Here is a 24,007-nt window from a genome sequence, read left to right as displayed (position 1 = left end):
ACGGTATGGGTACTGAACTGCAATTTTAAGTTATGTCAATTGCAACCCTACATTGAAAGTATGAACTTTATTACGGTGCCATTTAAAAACAGGGTTTTTTTATTTAGGGTCAAAATATTTCATATTTTTAAAAATCCATGTCTACACACATAAGAAGATCAACACATCGGATTTGTCCCTCTTTCATTCTTCCTGAAGTGTTGTTCTCAGTAGACTAAAGCACTTTTCTCCCTTTTTTTGAGGATTTTTTTGGAGCTACAGGGTTTTCCTTAGCTACTAGCTACCAGCCAAGGGAAATCCTGTAGCTGCAAAGCTGTCCATGTGCCTGACAGCAAGAGCTACAAAACCTCAGTTAGCTGCCACCAACTGAGGGAGGCCTTGTAGCTCTTGCTGACAGGTATAAGGGCAAGCTCTCACTGGCAGGCGTGTGGGCAAGTGCATCTCGCAGCTCCAAGGGCAGGCGCGTGGACAGGTGAGTGCAACTATTATGTGATGAGGACAATTTTACCAATTTTGGCACCCCAAAAATGGGAATGCAACTTATATGTGATGGTAACCATTATGCAGTGAAAACACGATTATTTGCCTCCTTTTCTGAAAACTCTTATTTTGCCTTTATGGCAACATAAAGCTAAAAGGAAATGTGAAATGTTTAAATATATTTAATCATTGCCGACTAATTAATGTTCTTTTAATCTGGGCAACACTAACAGGCTTAAGTGAGATGAGGAGTTTTGTTAGAGGACAAGAAATAAAAAGTTGGAGAAGATGAAGGAAGGAGGATGACACTTACCAATTCCATAACCTTGCTCACATTTGTACTCCAATGAGTTGAGCTCTTGGGGTGGTGAACATTCTCCTTTTAGCTCTTCACACAATTTAAATTCCTCTGACCACAAACCATCCTTAGTGCAAAGGACAGGAGGCTGAAGCAAAACAAGAACAGAGCAATTAATGAAAACTAAATGCAATGATACTAATAATCAACTACCCAAAACGACTCCCACTAAAATTTCACAAGTGCTCTGCTCTGATTTTGGGGTTGCCAGTATATTTTTTGGAACCAGTGGTGTAGGTTGGGGAGAAAAACATGCTCTGCTACTTTTACAAGCATGAATGGAAGGGTGGAGGGAACATAGTAGAATTCTACTATGCCGGTTCTGAACTTCAAATGTCTTAACTGGAATAGAACTCTATGGATAGGTGTGTTCTTCCAATTCATACTCCTTACAAATTATTAGAAGTGTAGGATCAGTGATAGCAACTAATCCAGATGAATCAATGAACAGAATAATTATATGTTTTGTATATCTATGGTGCAAGAAAGTAGGAAAAGTAAAACAAAGACAATTTCTCATTCCCTGTGTTCCTGTAGAGGCCTGGATACTTGCAATCTGCCTACTACAGATAAGCCAAAATTCACTAGATATCAGCAAAGACGGCAAATGTTGACAGCCAAAATCCTGCAGAACTGAATCAGTAATCACTATACATTCCCTTCAACAGAAATCTTAGAGCCTCTCAGCTAGTTGGAGCTGGCCACATTACTAAATAGCTGTTACCTTCTTGATCTGTGGGCTGCAGCTGATGACACACTGGCTGTCAAGCTCAAAGCCATTGGTGCAAGTGTACATTCCCTCAAAGACGGCTGGGGGTGGCTTACACACCACAGGAACACAGCTGCCTTCCTCCCAGAAGCCACTTTCAAGACACTGGATATTTAACAGCTTTCTGGATAGGGAATGGTTAAAAACATGATAAAACTCCAGTCACTTCACTGTATATCTATATTGGAATGCTTTCAAATGGTCCCATCAATTGCCCAGCTTGTGATCAATGGTAAATGTTACTAGTACAAGAAGTCTGCAATGGGAAGTTACTGTGGAGGCAGCTACTGCCTCTGCTTTGAACCCAGCCAAAGTGCAGGAGGCGTGCAGCTATTTTTGAAAGTTCAGGAGGTTGTGGAGGCATTCTGGGGGGAAGTGACTAATGGAGTGCCACAGGGCCCAGGTATATAAAACATCTTTATCAGTGACTGAGGCCCCATCTAAACTGACCATTTAAATCAGTGTGAATTTGGATCAGCCTACAGGAGGCCACAAAAAAGAACAGGGTGAGAAATAATTAGTAAAGAGAAGAAAGAGTCGCCAAGACATGATAAACTATCAACAAGAAACCAATGGGAGCAGGTAAAAATGGAGGACAACAGCGATTTCACAGGCAGGAGTACAGAAAGAGCCAAGGAAGGCAAGATGGTATCTGGGGCAAGAGAAAAACAACATGACACAACAAAGCTAGAGATGAGAAAAATTGTAAATAATGGACTATCTAAAACAACTAAAACCAGAATCCAAACTGACCTAGCTAAGGAGATAAGACTGCTGCAAGAAAAAATGAAGAAAATTGCTGGTAGACCCAAGTAAAACAGCAGGAGAAGCTTTGAATTAAGTCATAGGATCTCATCACACTAGTGTATCTATCCACTTTAAACCATGTTGCTGCCTCCTGTAGAAATCTGGGGTTTGTACTTTAGAAAGGGACATTTAAACTGCTCAGCCAGATAGGTCCTGGGCCTCTCTAAACTACAACCTCTAAACAATTTTCAAGAAGGGATTAAACAACTGCAAAACAAGATGGAATATCAACTAAATATCTAAATATCCATATTGGAATATCAACAAATTGCCAATGGGATTTTGGCCTGCATAAATAGGAGTATAGTGTCTAGATCCAGGGAAGTCATGTAACCCTTCTACTCTGCCTTGGTCAGACCACACCTGGAATATTGTGTCCAATTCTGGGCACCGCAATTGAAGGGAGATGTTGACAAGCTGGAAAGTGTCCAGAGGAGGGCGACTAAAACGATCAAGGGTCTGGAGAACAAGCCGTATGAAGAGCTGCTTAAAGAGCTGGGCATGTTTAGCCTGCAGAGGAAATGGCAGAGAGGAGACATGATAGCCATGTATAAATATGTGAGGGGAAGTCATAGGGAGGAGGGAGAAAGCTTGTTTTCTGCTGCCCTGGAGACTAGGATGTGGAACAATGGCTTCAAACTACAGAAAAGGAGATTCCATCTGAACATTAGGAAGAACTTCCTGTTAGAGCTATTTGGCATTGGAACTCTCTGCCCCAGACTGTGGTGGAGGCTCCTTCTTTGGGAGGAGATACAAGGACATACTGAGAAATTAAAATAGCATAAAAAACAAGGAGCAAGCAAACATGGGCAGAATTATGCCAAAGAACTAGAATTCCTAGAAACATAAAACACATTCTGCCCTAACATATTTTTAAATGAATTTAGCGACAAAAATACAAAATTGCTCTCCAATGCTCTTAAAAAGAAATTTGCTAAAATAATGTAAGTGCTATTAAAATTCAAAACAATAACCACATTTTGAATCCAAGCAAAATAAGTAATACTTTCAAAGTTTTTTTATGCTGAGCTATATTCCTCAGATATAGATATGGGTATGAAAGTTAATGGCTTTAAAAGGGAACTATCTATTAAATACATTTAAAATGTTCATAGGGATCCACTGTATGTCCCAATAACTATTGAGGAAATAGAAATAAATAAAAAATATCTTCCCTCAGAGAGCCGTTATTTTAGGGGAAAGGCAGAAGAAGAATATTAGAAAACCTTGGTTTGAAGAAAATGAAAAATTCTGTTCAGAAAGATGGTGTCAGTGTTAACAGGCACCTTTGTTCCCAGGAGAAGGGGGGAGATGGCCAGGGAGCATATGGCAACTTCCAATTGACCTTTGTGGTTTTGAGCCAATCCTTTGGGATTCCCCAAAAAGCCCACCAAGGGTAGTGAAGTTTAATCAACTGGTTCGCTGGGAGGAGGCAGACTGTCCAAGGGGAACGTCAATCCACCTTCCTCTCCCCGTATAAAATCATATTGCTCTATTGTCACAATTGGAATTTTGGCAGTCATGAATCAAGTTATTTGCCAGTGAAAATAGGCACTGACAGTTGTAAAGTGGTTCCCAGTCAGGGCTTTCCTGGCCAAAGATGTGGTACGGCCCAGTACACCCAGCCAAGGAAGTCACAGTGCATCATATTATGGTTTATCCTGAGAGAGACTATGGCTGGGGTGTCCCAGCTGTTGTCTCAAGATAAAAGGTATTATTCCCAATGGCCAGCAGAATTGTAAACCTGGTCAATTTCTATCAGAGCTTATAAAAGTTAATATTTTAGACTGCTAAGTGATTAGAAGAACTGTGGTACAAATAATTAAGGTTTACAAATTCTGGCTTATATCCAAATCAAAATAAAAACTTGCGGGAAAGAAGTTAATTTTAGAAGTCATTGTTCCTCCTCCTCCACTCTTCTTCAACCTCAGAGCTCGTAACTCTGTCCATCCCAGTCCTGGCCTCCCATTTGTGGCCCCACCCACCTCCCCCTCCCAGCCCTGCCTCTTGGACTGGGGAGAGGCTCAGCCCCGCCCTCTTGAGCAGAAACCACGCCCCACCCCTCTAAGCCACGCCCCCCTTTCCAAGGAGGCGCTGAGTAATATTTTTTCTGGAAAGGTGGCAGTAGGCCAAATAAATTTAGGAACCACTGTTTTAAACTGAAACACAGGAAGTGTCATAGGATGCTTGTGCCCCCGTTGAGCCATGGAGCCCCACCAGAAGTGAGCCTGTGTCGTCTGATGGGTGGCATGGGGCTCCGTGGCTGAACTGTGGTGAAAACATTCTACAACTCTGCTGAAGATTTGTCTGATGAAGTCGTAAGACTACACCTTGCCAACTTTCTGTAACAGCTCATTTTTACTTTCCTAACCTTCCTAACTGCAACACTTTTTTTCAGCCCTCTCTTCAAGAAGTCAGAGAATTTCAGAACTTAAAAGTCAAATAAGAGCAGCAACCATTCACAAAGCATATTGAGGCCCTAAACATTGTAAGAGAAGAAGATGAATTATTGAGCTTTTCTGAACTCACAACAGGCATGGAAAAATTCGGCCCTCCAGGTGATTTGGATGTCAACTCCCACAATTCATAACAGCCTATTGGCTGTTAGGAATTGTATGAGTTGACATCCGAAACACTTGGAGGGCCAAAGTTTTTCCATGCCTGGTCTATAACCTCATTTGTGAAGTTTGACACCATGAACTGCCATGGCCCACTGCTATGAAATCCTGGGATTTTTAGTCAGGTGAAATGTATTGTTTTACAGAGAAGGCAAAGACTCTTGAAAAAGTACAAGCGCTGAGCTATGGCAGTCAAGGTGGCATCAAGATGCATCTATGTACTATGTTGTGAACTGCTTTGAGTCCACCTAGGGGTGAGAAAAGCGGTATATAAATAAATAAATAAATAAATAATGTAGATGCATCCTTGGTGTGATCTAAAGCAGGTTTGAGATTTCACTTTCCACTTATATTCTTGCAAGACTAACCAAACACTTTTTTAAAGGAAAAAAAATCCAGGTAACTGAAAAATATGCCTATCCTTACCTAACCCGAAGCAGTGTGTATGAGGAAAGGAAAGGCAATATTAATTACCTGCTCGGAGAGCCAGCTCAAAAGCTAATTTACTAAGAGGCACCAGGAAACGATGGAGCAAGAGTTCTTTGGGAGAGAGAGAGGTTTTTACGACTCACTCTAAGCCTTTCTTTGTAACAGAGCCACTACTACTTCTGATTCTACAAAACTGACATTTATTTAGGATTAGTGGCAGGGCCAAAACAAAAACAAAATAAAAATCAAGGGGTTTTTAAAACCACCTGACATTTAAAGGGCAAAATCTGCAAGCCACAAGAAGTTGTAGGAGGCACTGGGAGAGCTGTGTTTGATGAGCAGGACTAATCCTCCCCAAACATACTCTCAATTGACAACTTTTGATGCCAAGGAAGGTGGCAATAATTTAGCCAGAAGCTCACATTATCTGCCCATGGCAGGGAGTTTGAAGATGTGCTTATTCTGGATGGGGGGATTAGTTACTGAGGTACCATCCCAGTCCATCATGTTTTTCACAGTGAATAATCAAAGCATTGAGAGTCAGCATAGTGTAAATGTTTCATAGCTTAACCAAGGCATTGGGATACCAGAGTTTGAATCTCCACTCAGCCATGGAACTCCGCTTGGTCAAGACACACTCTTTCAACTTCAGAAATAGGGAAGGAAAACCCAAACATTAAGAGACATACCTAATTCTTTTTCATATGTAATTACTTTGGACCTATGCCAAGATGGACAGCTTGTGGTCCTCCTGACAAAGCTGCATTACAGTCCCCATCAGGCCCAGCCAGCACTGAAAATGTTGAAGGAAAATGGTAGTAGCAGTAAACAAAAATCTGAAACACCACAAATTCACCATCCCAGGTCTATGACAACATTCTCTTCTTTTGTGATTGGCTTATACAATGTGCAAAATGTGTGAAGATCTTTAACCTATCACAAAATCACAGAGTTGAAAGAGATGATATAGACCATCCAGTCCATCCCCATCATCCAGAAAAAGTACAAAGTACTCTAGATAGATGGCTATCCAGCCTCTGCTTAAAAGCTTCCAGAGAAGGAGTCTCCACCTCACCCCGAGGCAGCAGCAGTTTCTACTGCTGAACAACGCTTACAGTGAAGAATTTCTTCCTAATGCTCAGGTGCAATCTCCCTTCATGTAATTTGAACCCATTGCTCCGAGTCCTAGGTCCCATTTACACTGTCATATAATCCAATTCAAGATCTTTTTCACATGTACTGCTGTTGAGTCAGGTGTCGTCGATCCTGTTGCGGTGCATTTCCCTTACTGCCTCATCTGTTCTGTATCATTGTGTGCTAATTAACTTCAATGTATGCAGATGATTATGAAAATACAAGTATGTGTGAACAAAATATTTCTAATTAAAAATATTTCATGTATCTGTCACTTTCAAAAACACCAGATGGAGATAAAGCCAATCAGGATGGGGATCATGCTGTGATGGGAAGTTTTTAGATACTTCTAAAATAGTTTCCCCAGTTGGTCAGTCCTGGTAACCCCACTTCTGCCTTGGTCATCTTTGGAAGTTTCCCCCATGCATGAATGAGCAGCAGCTTCAGAAGAAGAGGGGAACAGTAAACTGCAAATAAGGAGGCCAGGTTTTAACAGATGACTTGGGCTTGGCATTCCATCCAACATTTAATGGATGAAAATATGGACACATGTGGCCAAGCCACATCAGAATGTTGTCAGGATGACAAAATTATTAATGAGGAAGAACACACAAGCTTGAGGAAGCTGCAGGGCAAAGGCTAGATTTTTCTCTGTCCTGTTTTCTTTCCCCTTCCCCTGCTATTTTTTTTTACTCTGAACTCAGTTTGTTCCAATTGAAGTCAACTGAGAATAAAGGAGGAAAGATGGAGGAAGGGAGAGAAACTGGTACATTTTCAAAGCAACCAAGAAAGAGGGACAAATCAGGACTTTTCCTTGCCAAATTAGGATGGAGTGTGTGTGTGTGTGTGTGTGTGTTAAGGAATAAACTGTTCCCAAAAGTGCATGAGCTCATTTCAAACATCATATCGAAGTGATACCTGACAAATTACGTTTGTCGCATTACATGCTACCAATTCAAAGAACTAAGACTGTAGTTAACCTTAACCCTAAACCTAAAATTACATTCAGAAATGACACAATTCACACACACACACACACACACACACACACACACTACATCCACTGCCCTTTTGCATTACAAATATAGGAGTGATGACAAGTAGAAAACTGAAGTTTTGACATATGGTCTGTTGAGCTAACTGAGAAAAATGAAAGCAGGCAAACAGTTCTAAAACAGGTTTGTTTCTTTACATCAAAGGTGACAGCTAAATTATATTTAGCACAAATATATCATGGATCTGTGTATGTGCATCCAGTTACCACGTGCAGCATTAAAAACATGGTTCAATAGCACTATGAATAAAATTTGAAAAATCTTCTGTTCCTGGTTTGAAAGTATTACTTCCTGTTTAATTGTGCAGAACTTTGAAAGTAGTCGTTATACTCTGGAAACTTCAGTTTTGTTTTTTATCTTTCTATTACCTGAAGCCCGAAAGTTTTTAATTTTCCTTAATGAAAATATGCACAAAAACATCTTAAAGTTTTTTTAGTTTAATAAACCTTTTCCATGTTTTTATAATAGACCCAATTAGAAAATGACATTTATAACCCAGGAACAAAAATTGTGTTACATAGTGTAATTGTAGCAAGCCAACCTATCATGCCACAATGTTTTTCTGGAAGTAGGACTGGGACATCCTGATCCACTGAATCTTTGTCTGAGTCTAATCCTTGCCTGTTTTCAGCCAACTTACACTTGCAGTGACAGCTCAGCTACAATGAAGACTGGCTCATTCAAAGTGCAGAGATGCAACATACGGTAATTAATCACCTGCTAAAGGGGCATGCCCAGAACATTAAGGATATTTCAGGAGAAGTCCTCTGCTAAGATTAGGCAGCTCTCCTTCTTACACAGTTCAAAAGTTAATATTTTGGAGTATAGTGTTCCCTCGCTACTTCGCGGTTCACTTTTCGCTCCCTCGCTGTTTTGTGGTTTTTAAATAAACACTAAAATAATATTATAAATCATAAAAACTTATGATTTACAATGGCGGTGGTCTCAGTTGGGTGCGGGCGGCGCGGCGGAGAAGGAGCCCAAACAGCGAGAGAAGGAGGAGGTGGCACCATGTTCCCTTGCCTCTTTCTTCCCTTCTTCTCTTCCTTCCTCCCTCCTCCCTCCCTCTTTCTACTTCCTTCCTAAGGAGAAGCCTAGTGTCCCTATTTCGTGGATTTTCACTTATTGCAGGTGGTCCTGGAACGTAACCCCAGCGATAAGTGAGGAAACACTGGGCCTTTGCTCTAATAAAATAGTCTGCCTCAGCTAAAATTGTTTTTTGAAACAACATGAAATACTGGATGAATAAATCCGAATTCTCTGTCCTTGTCCATCTGAAGGTTAATGAGATTATACATGTAGCATGTTTTCAGAGGTCCTCTCTGAAGTGGTGAAACTCTAAATGTCTGTTTGTCAGAGTATGTGATGCTGCTTATCACTGTATCCTACATTTAGCTTGCTTTATTGTTTTACTGTTAACTGGAAGATAGGCTCATCTACACTGCCATATAATGCATTTCAACTGAACTGAATTGCATTACATGAATCTACACTGTATACATTGCAGTTCAATAAGTTAAATTTCATTACGAAACTCATTATAAGGCAACTAGCTGTGCCCGGCCATGCGTTGCTGTGGCAAAGTGGTGGTGGTATTGGTTAAAAATTGTTGTGTAATTTTTATTTGATGTTATTTGTATTTTTTAATTAATTTTATTGTAAGTTATCTTTTTATTTATTATATTTTATTATTTTCTTGTATTATTTTTAGTTATTTTCTGTTATTATAGTATTTTATTGTATTAATCTTTTAGTGTTTTTAATTATTTTTTAGTGTTTTTTATTATTTTATTGGGTTGCTAGGAGACCAAGTTGGAGGAGCTTAGCCTTCTAACTGGCAGCAATTGGATAAAAACAATTATTCCTCTCTCTCTAATTAGGACTTTATTTTTCTTTTCTTTTTGTTGTATCAACCTAGAGGCGTGGATGATGGGTTGTGTTCTCAAATTTCGAGGTTGGGGGGCCTGTAGTTTTGTTGTTTTGTCGGTCGCCGTGATGCCATCACTCTTTTATATATATAGATGTAGATGGGGCTATAAACACGACTGCAAAACACAACAGCTGAAATACATATTCTTGAAGATACCCTCTTGTGTGAGAGAGAAACTGCTAACTGCAGGGAATACACATTCTCCTTAGTGTCTGTTTGGACCCTATGATTCATTTCTCTTCTATCAATTGGTGGTAAAATACAGGTTCGATCTCTCTTTGGATAAAATAATCAAGAATCTCAGGGATATCATTTTAAAAAAGTGACTGTGGGGATATACTTGGATTTGTAAAATTGTTTCATCTTTTTGGAAAATAACCTTTGTCCCCATCTTTGCAGATCTCTTTCTGTCTTATGGACTCTTTCATGTTTTGGCTAGAAAGCTGAATATAGGTGTGTGATAATTCATAGTTTTCTACCAGCCTATGGTTTCTCCATGGCTTAATTTCTTGGTTTATTCTAGTTTGTTCTTTGTTGGGGAAAGTCCTCAATTCTAGTTAATTTTTTAATTTTTATGATCTATCTGATTGTGGTATAAAACTGGCAACAGGCTGTGGATGTAGGAGAGGGCAAGAGGTGAGCTGGCTAAGTCAGCTTCTGCTACTTTGCAACTTTAAAAAGTATTGGCAGGGTCTCTAGGATGTGACCCAGCAATTCTAATTCTATTAACATAAATTGTAAAAAGCAGGCTATGTTTACTTTGCAACAAACAAGCAAACAAAGAGGAGGCTTTCATCCTTTCGCCAGACTGCAGCTTTCTGAGTTTGCAGGGCAAAGAATTTGAGTTTACTTGGCACAAACTCTGGAATTATTTTGGTGCAAAAATATGTACAGCATACATTTCCCGTTAACGTTAGGTGGACTCCTGCCAAGCTACACTCTTGATCATCCTAGTTCTCTTCTCATTCACCCACAGGGCCTTTCTGAAGGTTTTCCAGTCCCCACCCTGCTGATTATTTCCATTTTCCATTTTCCTTCTCCACATCCACCTCTTTTATGATCTTACTTCAATCTACTGGACTGTTTGGATAATGCGGGACCTACTGGGGGAAGTGAGGATATGGAGGGATCAAACATCTTTACCACTCTCACTAAGAAATGGAAGGAAGGGATGTCAACATGAAGACTGGCCTTTCAAGAAAAGAGAGGTGGACAACATGTGAGCTGTTCAGGGTGGTTTGTTATTCATGTACCTCCAGTTTCAAAGACTCAGCTCTGTCTCTGTTTTTATTCATGTGAAGTCTGATGTGGGATAGAAATATTGCCAGGAAGCAAAAATATATGCTTCTAGGCTCTCAAGTGTTGGTTTGTCAACTTGCCTTGGGAAATCCTCATACGTCTACAAAAGGAACAGACAGATAGCAAAACATTAGGAATCAGACACCCAAGCAATGGAGAAATGTGACTGATAGGCTACGCTGTAGAAATTTCTGAAGGCACTCACTAGCAGAGTTCCTCTAACTGTGCCTGCAAGGAGAATTCAAAATGTAGGCAGTTGTATTGACTCAAACTAGTTCGGGCAGTTTCCATCAAAACATGTTTTTTAAAAGCTGTGTGTATATTTCTTACAGTCACTTGTCAACTATGGCAACCCCATGAATTTCAAGGGTAAAGAATATACTCAGAGGTGGTCTTGTCAGTTACTACCTCTGAAATATAGCCTACAGCATCTGGCATTCATTATTTGTCTCCCATTCAAGTCTAACCAGAACTGATCCTGCTTGGTTTCCAATATTAGTTGGTATCTTGTGTCTTTAGGATTAATTGCCAATTCAACACATTCTAAATGTGTAAATACACATGGGATGTCTCCAAATAGTATATTTTTGCTGGGACAACATATTTTCTCTCCAACTATTGTAGATATGATAAACAGCTAAGAGGGAAACTGGGCAGATAATCCCTGCCTGTTATAGTTTTATGATGGAATGCAGCAGCATTAGGGCTCATGCTTGAGCACCAAGGAGTCCTGGTGATGGAGGGAAAAGGACCTGGTGGATGCTCTCCTCTAGTAATGTATGTTGACCTTCTGCACAACAGATGCAAATATGTAAGAATGACAAGCAATGCCAATGCAAGATTAGCATTTACGTACTTTTTAGCATTTCTGGGCATTACTATGGGGAGTCTAGAATTCTGTACTCCTTTCAGCCCACAAACCCAAAATGCAGCTTAAAGGTGCTATTCTGCCATTTATATATTTATACGAACTATGATAAATTCAATTAAATTTTAAAACCAATTCCTCCCAGAATGTGAGTTGTTTGAACTAAAATAAAAGAAAAAGAAAGGATGGAAATTTCAGGGCCCTACCAGATACTCTGTGCAGTGAGACACAGAGAGGAAGAGAGGGGAAGATCTTTGTGTCCTTTTGTGCCATATTACCCTTGACTGAGTGGACATTTCTGATGCTTTTCCCACAATGGTGAGAGCAACTTACTTACTCTTTCCAAGCACTTAAGGCCCAATCCTGAAGGAAACATCACTTTGCTCAGCTAAAATGCAGTTGCTCATCCCAACATAGTGAAACAGGCATTCCACTGTACTTGGCCAATCCATCATAAAGGAACATGTATAGAATTGCTGTCCTAAACGGAAAGTCTCTAGATTTTCATAGAATCATAGAATCGTAGAGTTGGAAGAGACCTCATGGGCCATCCAGTCCAATCCCCTGCAAGCAGCAGGAAAATCTCATTCAAAGCACCCCCAACAAATGGCCATCCAGACTCTGCTTAAAAGCCTCCAAGGAAGAAGCCTCCACCACACTCCGGGACAGAGAGTTCCACTGCTGAAGTGAAGCTCTCACAGTGATGAAGTTCTTCCTAATGTTCAGGTGGAATCTCCTTTCCTGTAGTTTGAAGCCATTGTTCCATGTCCTTGTCTTCAGGGCAACAGAAAGCAAGCCTGCTCCCTCCTCCCTATGACTTCCCCTCACGTATTTGTACATGGCTCTCATCAGGTCTCCTCTCAGCCTTCTCTTCTGCAGGCTAAACATGCCCAGCTCTTTAAGCCGCTCCTCATATGGCTTGTTCTCCAGACCCTTAATCATTTTAGTCGCCCTCCTCTGGATGCTTTCCAGCTTGTCAACATCTCCCTTCAACCGTGGTGCCCAGAATTGGGCACAGTATTCCAGGTGTGGTCTGACCAAGGCAGAATAGAGGGATAGCATGACTTCCCTGGGTCTAGACACTATACCCCTATTTATGCAGGCCAAAATCCCATTGGCTTTTTTTGCTGCCACATCACATTGTAGGCTCATGTTTAACTTGTTGTCCACGAGGACTCCAAGATCTTTTTCACATGTACTGCTGTCGACCCAGGAATCCCCCATTCTGTATCTTTGCATTTCATTTTTTTCTGCCTAAGTGAAGTATCTTGCATTTGTCCCTGTTGAACTTCATTTTGTTAGTTTCGGCCCATCTCTCTAATCTGTCAAGATCATTTTGAATTCTGCTCCTGTCTTCTGGAGTATTAGCTATCCCTCCCAATTTGGTGTCATCTGCAAACGTGATGATCGTGCCTTCTAGCCCTTCATCTAAGTCATTAATAAATATGTTGAACAGAACTGGGCCAAGGACAGAATCTTGTGGCACTCCACTTGTGACTTCTTTCCAGGATAAAAATGACGCATTGGTGGGCACCCTTTGGATTCGTTCGCTTAGCCAATTACAGATCCACCTAACCATAGTTTTGTCTAGCCCACATTTGACTAGTTTGTTTGCCAAAAGGTCATGGGGGACCTTGTCGAAGGCCTTACTGAAATCCAGATAGGCTACATCCATGGCATTCCCCGCATCTACCCAGCTTGTAACTCTATTGAAAAAAGAGATCAGATTAGCCTGGCATGATTTGTTTTTGGTAAATCCGTGTTGACTATTAGCAATGACCGCATTTGTTTCCAAGTATTTGCAGACCACTTCCTTAATTATCTTTTCCAGAATCTTGCCTAGTATTGACATGAGGCTAACCAGACGGTAATTGTTTGGGTCATCCTTTTTTCCCTTCTTGAAGATAGGGACCACATTCACCCTCCTCCAATCTACTGGGACTTCTCCCGTTCTCCAAGAACTCTCAAAATGATTGCTAGTGGTTCCGAAAAAACTTCCGCTAGTTCCTTCTTGGGTGTAGTTGATCCAGCCCTGGAGACTTGAATTCATTTAGAGTGGCCAGATATTCCTAGACAACTTGTTTCCCTATTTGGGGTTGGATTTCCCCTAATCCTTTGTCCATTCCATGTTGCTGAGGTTGAGGATGGCTTTCTGTTTGTGAGAAGACTGAGGCAAAGAAGGCATTAAGTTGTTCTGCCTTTTTCCTATCCCCTGCCAGCATTTCCTCATCTTCTCCTCACAGAGGCCCTAGCGCCTCCTTGTTCTCCTTTTTCCTACCGATGTAAGCAAAGAAGCCCTTTTTAATGTTTTTAATGTCTCTGGCAAGCCTGAGCTCATTTTGCGCTTTAGCCTTGCAAACCTTTTCCCTACAGGAGTTGGCTATTCGTTTGAATTCTTCTTTGGTGATTTCTCCCTTTTTCCACTTCTTGTTGCATGTCTTTTTTTAGTCTTAAACCAGTTAGAAGTTCTTTGGACATCCATTCTGGCTTCTTTGCACTTGGATTTTTAAAAAAATTATATGGCTTCAGGTTGACCTAGGTGGCCCTATCCTAGAATTTCATTGCCAAGAATAATTCAGTAAAGTTTCCAATTGCCTTCTTATTAAGCTGAGAGTGTGTGATTTGCCCAAGATCATCCAGCAGAAGTCATGGCTGAATAGGAATTCAAATCCTGTTAGCGCTCGAATCACTATACCATGCTGGCTTTAGAGAGATAGATAGATAGATAGATGTATTGTCTATACTACATCTTTTCACAAACTACAATGGCCAAGATATAGATAAAGCTTTTATATTCAAGGAGCTTAAATTCAAAAAGATCCTGCTTAGGATCTCACCCCTACTATGAATGTAACAAGCATATTACTGTTTCTCAGTATCAGCCACCACCCCATCTAAAATGCAAAGGTAATTTAATAAGCAGCTGCAGGCTTTTTAAAGAAAATGTTGATAAGCATGTTGATAACATGCTGAAAAAGAAGCATCTTCTTCAAAGATGCAAATAAAGGAGAAATGCTAACTTAATGGGAAGTCCTCCAGAAAGGTCTTTTTTGCATTCCACACAGAACAGCGTATTGCCTGCCTTGAAAATAATCAGATTACACATTTTCTATCAATTTCTCCACACCCATTGGGGACCAACCTATAGCTCAGTGGCAGATCAAATGATTTATTTATTTATTTACAACATTTATACCCCACCCTTCTCACCCGATTTGTTGGCTAGTATCAGATCTAAGGAACTTTTCTGCTCAGCTTCAGCATTGGTGAGAGCAGCAGCACTCGCCTGGAAGTAGCATTTCACACCCTCCAACTGTTTAACAGGGATAAATCAATTAATCCTCAGCTATCCCTTTTTTTTTCTGGATACTTTCAAAATGTCGCAGTTTCCTCTTTCCGCCTTGGTTCCCAGCTTACTTTAATTTGCTGCAAATTGTCCAAACTTTAGCAAAAAGCTTCCTTTCTTACCAGCTGGGAATTCTGGATAAGCATTTTTAATCTAAATGGACCTGACGAGGCAATAGGAAGGGAAAGAAGAATAAAGGAAACTGGCTAGGCTGTTTGGATTTTTGTCTAGCATCTTGGAGTTAATTTTAATGGCTACAGGCTTAAGTCACTAATATAGTGAATAACAACATACACATTTGTTAGGGCACTATCCCACTCTGCCCCCCCCCCCCCAATTCTAGACACTTTTAAAAAGAGAGATAATTATGTATGATGGAGCCCTTCTGCAAGGGGACCTCCTCTCCATACCAGTCATAAATCATTACAAAAGTGTCTCAGAAGTCATTGAAAATGGAAGGGAAAGAAGATGATCATCTTCTGAGCTCAGAATTCAGTATATAACTGGAGAAAACAGCCAAAAAAACAACATGTGGGATGGGAGCTGTCGAATTTGCCCCTGTTGAATCAATTCAGTGATGTGGATTAAGGCAGTCCCCTACCAAGCACTGACATTTCTCTCCCAAAATTCTGTTTCATGAGCCTGACATGGTAATTTTTTAAAAAAATGATGTAATCATTAGAAATACCAACATTCGAAAATATCTTTGTTTTGCATGTCTGTACTGCTAGCTTAAGTTTTGGACTTCCACAATGGCGAGTACGGAGATACTAGGAAAGCTTAGTATCCTCCAGAGTGGGGCCTCTTTAAAATAAATGCCTCAGGTCCATTCCAGAACACCAGGACTGGAGGAAGGAGAAAGCCTAGTATGCCCAGAGATTTTGTAGTGAGCAGGAACTGCACTCACTCGTGTGATAAATATGAAAATGGATGATTTCAGGAGAAAAGGCAAGAAAGAACAATGTATAATAAGGAATGACAAATGGAACTACAGTAGAGTCTCGCTTATCCAATGTTCTGGATTATCCAACACAATCTGCCTCTTAGTAGACAATGTTTTTGTAGTCAATGTTTTCAATACATTGTGATGTTTTGGTGCTAAATTCATAAATATAGTAATTACTACATAACGTTACTGTGTATTGAACTGCCTTTTCTGTCAATTTGTTGTGAAACATGATGTTTTGGTACTTAATTTGTAAAATCATAACATAATTTGATGTTTAATAGGCTTTTCCTTAATCCCTCCTTATTATCCAACATTTTCGCTTATCCAACATTCTGCCGGCCCGTTTATGTTGGATAAGTGAGACTCTACTGTATGTGCTTTGTAATGCTACAGGACCAAACGCCATGGTAATATGATACTCCCCCGTTCCCCATATGCAATAATGTCCTTAGTATCTTCTTTCGGTTCTATTGGTGGATTTTTTTTAGCAAGACAGACTGTAGTTGCTGGAATTGTTGAGTATGGCACTGCATAACTATGTGCTTGTAGAGTTTCTATCTGTTAGAACAACGTCAAGCACCTAGATATTGTCAAGAAAAAGGAAGCAACCTTATGGCAATCCAATTGCTGCAATGCAAAATTATTGCCAATTATATCGCACTTTGAAGTAGTTAGCTATCATTGGGAACTGATAATTAGCTATCATTAGGAACTGCAGAAACTAGCAGGCAGAGGTCAATGTGCTAATTTTAAAACACATCTTTGCATAATAGCATACACATTAGTAAGAAGAAAGTAATGTAACTGAACAAATAAACCAAATGAAATGAAGTATTAATTGAACAAAGCTCAAAGAAGACTAAGTTTAACAGTAATGTATAGGGGGAGCTCACATTTGTAAGACAAAATCTCCAGGATGAGTCAAGGTAAATGTTCACCACATAAATCCCCAGGAGCTTTCCCCACAGGTTCCTGATTTGTTTTGCCTCCCCAAGGCATGACACACACACTCAATGACAGTAAATTACTGCTCCCAGAGGTCTCCAGGAATCTTTACATGAAAACAGTCCTCCAATTCCCTCAAACCCTGTAAAAGCTGGATATGGGAATCAAATGCTGCTTACAATTTGATTTTCACCTGAAAATCTGTTCAAGACAGGGTGGTGAAGCCTGCAGCAAGAGTGAAAACTGTCCAGTGCACCGACTACAGTCCCCCAAACTTCTGCTAAGGGCATTTCTTGATAGAAAATGGAGATGAAGGAACTGTGCCTGGATTACATTGTGTTAAGTCAGGAAAAAGGCAGAGTAAGCATATGACTGCTTGTTATTTCCCACTGAACATGTGCTGAAGAAATCATAAGGATATCTGTTAAGGCATTTTCATCCTACAGTTATCCTGTGAAAAAATGCATCTCGAAAGATTCATAACTATTTACTCCCTTATCTTAAACAGAAAATAAAATGTTGAATAGCTGAAAGGACAAGATGGGCACCTGCCCCCAAAATAAGAAGACAATGTGCAGAAGAGGCTGTGCACATACAAAAAGAAAACAAAACCCTATTTGAAAAAAGCAAGTTTAACACAAAAGGGTATTATAGCCAGTGATCCAGATAGACTGAAATGCTTCTGCTGAGAAAAGGGGTATGCCAAGGAAAATATTGACAGGAAAGAAACATTCTTGGTTTTACTCACTTCCTGGGCTTCTCAGCAATTTCTGCTACATAGTATCCAGGTTTACATTCATAGGTGCAGACAGAACCCACATCATGATTCTCTTTCAGGCATTCGGGCACCTTCAACTCAGCATTAGCAACTGGGTGTGGAGTGTCACACTCCAGCTTGCAATACGCCTCTGGAAGTGACCATAGTCCATCGTCTAAGCAGGTCAGCCACTGACTCATTCCTAACTCCAAGCAAGAGAGGGAAAGAAAGAGAAGTAGAGCCTGCTCAGAATAGGGGGGCAGAATTAAATAGGCCAGGAATGGCCAACTGATTGCCCAAGTTTCTCCACATCTTCCCAAACCTTGTACTTCATACTAGATGCAATTTTGCCTGATATTTTCAGGAAGGTGCCAGTAAGGTAAAAGTTCATGTTGCTGCTCTCACTCAGAAACTCCTATGGAAAGGAATCTTTGTGGTCAGCCAGGTGAGAGTGAATTATTGAGAGCATAATGACCCTAACTGAACAGGATATTCCAACTAGTATATTAAAGTTCTATCCACCTACATTCAAGAGCAATCAATCTTGTCCAAAGATTTACCAGTCAATGTCCAGACCCCCCCCCCCCCCCCGCAACAATGGCAGCTAATTTTAAAATAAGGAAGGAGTCTTGTATCACCTTAAAATGAATCAATTCATTACAGCATAAAGTTTCATGGATTCCAGTCCACTTCTGCAGATGCAAGAAGGCTAGCCTTAATAACTAGACATATATACAAATAGGACTGGTGAGGTGAGTGTGTGAAAAGTAACAGAAATCCAAACTATTCCAGCATGATGGTGGGGTGAGAAGTACAGTCAACAATGGTGGTGTAAGGAGCAGTGAAAGGAACACAAGTGTGTTCTAAAATTTAAAAAAAGTTAGACTTAAAGGTGCCACAAAGCTCCTTCCTTTGTTTTCAAATAAACTAAAGACCTAATTGCACTAGAGCATAAATCCACTTTAAATCTGGTTGCTGCCTCCTGCAAATTTACAAGTTGCAGGCTCAGTTCAATCTAACAGTATTTATTAATCTTCCTGGTAGATGCATGTGCAAATATATCATTCATCACTTCAGGGAAGATGGCAGTGTCCCCCCTTCAGACCTTAGCGCAGTAGTTCTCAACCTGTGGGTCCCCAGATGTTTTGGCCTTCAACTCCCAGAAATCCTAACAGCTGGTAAACTGGCTGGGATTTCTGGGAGTTGTAGGCCAAAACATCTGGGGACCCACAGGTTGAAAACCATTGCCTTAGTGCAAAGACCAGAATGCAAAGACATAGACTTTATGTTCTGAGACTCTGGCATGTCATCTAATGCTGCCCTGAGAGATAAAGAATACTCAGCAGCATACCTTGGAGCTTTGCTGGCTTGATGCAGGAAAAGGAACATTGCTTCAGGTAGGTAGTTCCTTTGGGGCAAGAGAACTCAGCATAAAGCACATGTGATGGATCTGGAAACTGGCAGTCGACGGGATCACAAGTCACAGATCTGTCCCATTGCCCAGAGTTACAGGTCAACAGGATATTTTTCTGAGAAAGGAAAAGAAAGCCACTCCTAAATTCTGTTGTTTGCTGGAAGGCTGGCATCGTGGCATAGTGTCTTAAAGGCTGGTATAACACAACAATATCAAATACAAGGAATAGAAAAGGGGCCTAAAAACATGGTGAAAATGTCCTTCAAATCCCTTAAAGGGCTTGGATCCAGGTTATTTAAAGGACTCTCTTTTTCTCTGTGAGGAGCAGCTTAGGGAGCTGAGTATGCTTAGCTTAGAGAAAAGAAAGATGAGAGGGTGTCATAAGGGTAAGCTTGTTTTCTGCTGCTACAAAGCAATGGGTTCAAAATGCAGGAAAGGGGATTCCACTTAAACATTAAGAAGAATTTTCTGATGATAAGAGTTGTTGAGAGATGATAATAAGATGATAAGAGTGTGGTGGAGTCTCCTTCTGTGGTGGTTTTTAAGAAGAGGCTGGACAGCCATCTGGCAGGAGTGCTTTGATTGTGTCTTACTACATTGCAGAATGGGGTTGGACTGAACGGCCCTTGTGGTCTGGTCCAACTCTAGGATTCTGTTTTTCTATGAATTAGACTAGAATGATCATTCACATTAGTCCCATGGATTCAATGGGCCTACTCTAGTTGATATTAACAACTAGATTTAGCCATCAATGTTTTATCAGAGATTAATTGTACCCAATGTATTACTAAATATAAGCTGCATGACAAGGAAACCACCATTTGGCATGAAAACTCTTATTTATTATTGTCCAAGTAAATTCTGCAAATAGCTGTCATTTGTAGAAAGTTGTTCTGTTTCCATCTCCATATTTCAATCATTATTGCCAAAAGTTAAAATATTTTTGGCAAGGAATAAATTGGTAGCTGGAGAAAATGCAAAGGAATGCAAGGGAGTAAGGAGGCAAACAAAAGCCAGGATCATAACCACAGGCAGCTGGACTACAGTCAGCGATCCAGTCCACATATTTATATGGCTGAAGATTTGCATGGCTTCTGAAATGCAACTATTCTTCAGACATTTTAATACACTGATTGAAAACAAATGTTTCAGACAGTGTCCCCCACCTTCCTATCCTGCCATCACTCCTTTCTTCATGCTCCTTCATCTCTTACAGAATGACCTGGGCAGGATTAAGATGGCTGTTAAGGTGGCTCAGGGCCCTTCCAGACAGGCCTGTTATCCTAGGATCTGATCCCAGATTTTCTGTTTTAAACTGGATTATATGAGTCAAAATTTTAAAAACCCTGAATCCTTTTGCTCTAAATTGACTGCTAACATAGAAAGCATGTGATCCCCTTACAAACTGACCAGATTATAACAATTGACTCCCAACTCACCTGTCCTGGACGCAACAATTTCCCATGGTTATCATGGAGTACAAATCCATTTTCACAAGAAATTGTACATTCCATGTGTCCTTGATGGTTGAGAGTGCAGTTGTCAACACTACCATGATGAATATGGGGGAACACACAGCTCCCTTGTTCTCCACATGTGTGTTGGGTGCAGCTGTGGAGAGAGAGAAAGAACCAAAATACAGCTTTGTTCATGGCAGGAAACAGAAAGAGGAGTTATATCCAAAGAGTGAGATGCCAAGATTCCATGAATAATGGTATCAAAATACATTGAAGGTCTAGGAAGGTCAAGAGGGTAGCACTCACCTTTTCTTTCCTCTGGAACAGGTCATTAATTAGAGCAACTAAGGCAATTTCAATGATGTATACTGGCATGAAACAAGACTGAAATTGATCTATATAATTTTTTCTTCCAAGAGCACCTGAAATTGTTCAACCACTATATGCTCAAGCATCTTGTCCAAAAAGGGAATATTTGCAATCTAGTAATAGTTTTCATCTATCTCTGTATCCAGGGAGGCCCTGTTCTGAAGATGGCACCCCACTGCCTCCTTCAATGCAGCAGGTGCCTGGCCTTTGACACAGGACTAATTGACACTCTCCCTGCCAAATTGAAACAATTGGAGTGCAGGTGTCACTTTTCTCATTATGTGGTCATAAAATAATAGATAGTTCTAGTACCAGGAAAACAACAAAACAGTTCTTGAGGTGGGAAACTTCCAAAGGCCTGCCCTAGATCAGCTTACCAATAACTATCCACAATGAAACTTCCATAGATCCAAACCATATGAATGAAAAGAACTTTGCCAAGTTCTGAAGATGAATACAGTGCTGAAATAGGCAAACTTTAGAAGGGGAAGAAGACCTGTAAAACTGGTAAGAAAAGGGCCTACAAAGGGGGAACATTCCTTATACAAAGACATGTTTATGAAGTGAGAAATGATTTCAGGGCAGTGGATAGAAATTCTTTCACTAGCTTAGATTTCCACATAATTCTTTTTAATATATGCTTTGCAAACACATGTGTTTGTCAAATCATTTAGCTACTTAGTGTGTCACTATCAACAACTCTAACACAGACTCGCATATCCCAACCCATTACACACACACACACACACACACACTTGCTGGCATCAAACCAACCCTCTCCTGACATGTAAACACAAAAGTCCTGAACTGTCCAGTTCCTTGACTACATCTAATTGAATTCAGTTCAACAATCCCAGATTAAATGTTTCTTTCCTTGTTCTTCATGTAGGTGTATATTTTTGTTAGGAAGGCCACTTCCTTTTGCCATATATCCTGATGTCCTTTACTTTGGCAGCAAATAACTGCAAATAGCAATCACTATGGCTGGGGCTGCATATAATAGGTCAAGAGGAAGAGCAGGAAGATGAAACTCACTGTGTACTGCCTTGTGGCGAAGCATACATATGAGGGAAGTAGCAGCAGAGTATCTGGTGGGGGGAGGGAGGGCAGATGCATAAACAAGGATGAGAGACAAGAAAAAGAGTGATGGACAGGAATGTCAACAGAGAGACAGACAGGGAAGCCAGAGAGTGACACAGACAAAAGAGGAAATGAATGACTGGAGCTCCTGAACAATGTACAATTTCAGAAAAGCATCAATCTATGACCATGATAAACTGTCAAAGAGCTACGAAAAGAAAGACAGATCAATCAGATTCTGGAAACAGGGCAGCCATGTTGGAAATAATAATGAAACAGATATTGTCAAAATATAGCAGTCCTCCACATTCACTGCGGTTAGGAGTGCACAATGAAAAAACTACATTTAAAAAAGTATTTTTTAAACCAGAGGAAACACTTCTTTTGGGATCTCTAGGTCCTCCAGTGAAACTTTAGGAGCCCTCAGTGGTGTAGTGGGTTAAAGCCTTGTGACTTGACGGTTGGGTTGCTGACCTGAAAGCTGCCAGGTTTGAATCCAACCCGGGGAGAGCACGGATGAGCTCCCGCTATCAGCTCCAACTCCATGCAGGGACATGAGAGAAGCCTCCCACAAGGATGGTAAAAATATCAAAACATCCGGACATCCCCTGGGCAACATCCTTGCAGACGGCCAATTCTCTCACACCAGAAGCTACTTGCAATTTCTCAAGTCACTCCTGACATGAAAAAGTGGAACTCTATGATCCACCTCTGCTGGAAGCTGATGAAAGACTCGTGCCAGAGTATATACAAATATTTAGAGAAGTGTTCTCTCTAGGAACCTCTAGGTCCTCCAACACAACTATATGATAGATGTTGAACACATTGTTGGACCTAGGGATTCCTAAAAAGAATCCAGTGAAATCAGACAAATGGGTTATTCTGCGCCTGTACAAAGCACTCTTAGAACCTTCTACAGCTATAATAATAATAATAACTTTATTTTTGTATCCTGCCACCATCTCCCCGTGGGGACTCGGGGTGGCTTACATGGGGCCAAGCCCGATGACACAATTAAAATAGAGCAAACAAAAATATAATGTACAATTCACAGTATAAAACAGATAAAAACAGCAGTACAGTATATAACAGGAATATTATAAAAGTGGTTAATGATATCAACCAAACACCAGGCACAGTTTATATCGTCTTCATGGGAGGGGAGACTAAGGCAGCAATACAAAATAGGATGATGGCTAAAGTGCATAAAAGATAAGGACCTAATAAGGTGCAGGATAGCTTATCAATACCATCTGGAGCTGGTTATCTAATGACTGTCTCGCCAAAAGCCAAACGGAACATCCAGGTCTTTAGTTCTTTTCTGAAGGTAGATAGGGAGGGAGCTAACCTAATTTACCTCGGGAGGGAGTTCCAGAGCCCGGGGGGGGGCACAGCCAAGAAGGCCCTCTCTCTCGTCCCTCCCCCCAGTCGTAACTGTGAGGAAGACGGAAGCGAGATGAGGGCCTCCTCAGAAGAACTTAGAGATCACGAAGATAGCCAGGTCCCGAACCAAACCCGAACTATAGAGATACAGTTTTTGTGGTAAACCTGTCCACTCTCCAAGCTCATATAAGTAGACATATCACATGAAAACTCCAGTCCTAGGCCACATGTGACAGTAGCCAAAGGGCACTGAAGATAGCAGGACAGAAAGTAGGTAAGATGGGCATGGTTGTATAATTTCACAGATCAACACTTGATGAACCACAATTGCAGGTGGGCAACCTGTCTTTCTTCTTTGCCGTCTCTGAGAATCACACAAATGGGTCACTGAAAAGCTACCAATCTAGGGGGCAGGTGTTATGCCACATAGGAAAACAGACTGAAGTCATACCACACATGAAATGAGACTAGCTCTTCTAAGAGCAATTTCCCTTTGAGTACTACAATCCACTCTGTAATGAGAAACAAAAATCAGGGGCTGTGTCCAGGTAGTAGCATGT

The 24,007-nt window shown here is 40.7% G+C and overlaps 1 protein-coding gene across 2 annotated transcripts in view; it reads right to left on the bottom strand.

Annotated features, from left to right (window-relative positions):
- The window catches only part of pappa2 (pappalysin 2), a 146,053-nt gene that overhangs the window by 33,078 nt on the left and 88,968 nt on the right, over nucleotides 1–24,007 (bottom strand). For both annotated transcript variants that reach the window (XM_003219850.4, XM_062977758.1), the window contains exons 14-18: nucleotides 20,598–20,769; nucleotides 19,096–19,273; nucleotides 17,736–17,946; nucleotides 1,563–1,731; nucleotides 794–926 (exon numbers count right to left, since the gene is read on the bottom strand). In XM_003219850.4, coding sequence (XP_003219898.3) covers nucleotides 794–926; nucleotides 1,563–1,731; nucleotides 17,736–17,946; nucleotides 19,096–19,273; nucleotides 20,598–20,769 — 863 coding nt within the window. The remainder of the gene's footprint in view (nucleotides 1–793; nucleotides 927–1,562; nucleotides 1,732–17,735; nucleotides 17,947–19,095; nucleotides 19,274–20,597; nucleotides 20,770–24,007) is intronic.

The sequence above is a fragment of the Anolis carolinensis genome, chromosome 4 (genome assembly GCF_035594765.1).
Source record: "Anolis carolinensis isolate JA03-04 chromosome 4, rAnoCar3.1.pri, whole genome shotgun sequence".
Lineage (NCBI taxonomy): Eukaryota > Metazoa > Chordata > Lepidosauria > Squamata > Dactyloidae > Anolis > Anolis carolinensis.
Note: the sequence above shows the minus strand (reverse complement) of the source record. Positions and strands in the feature narration are given on the sequence as shown.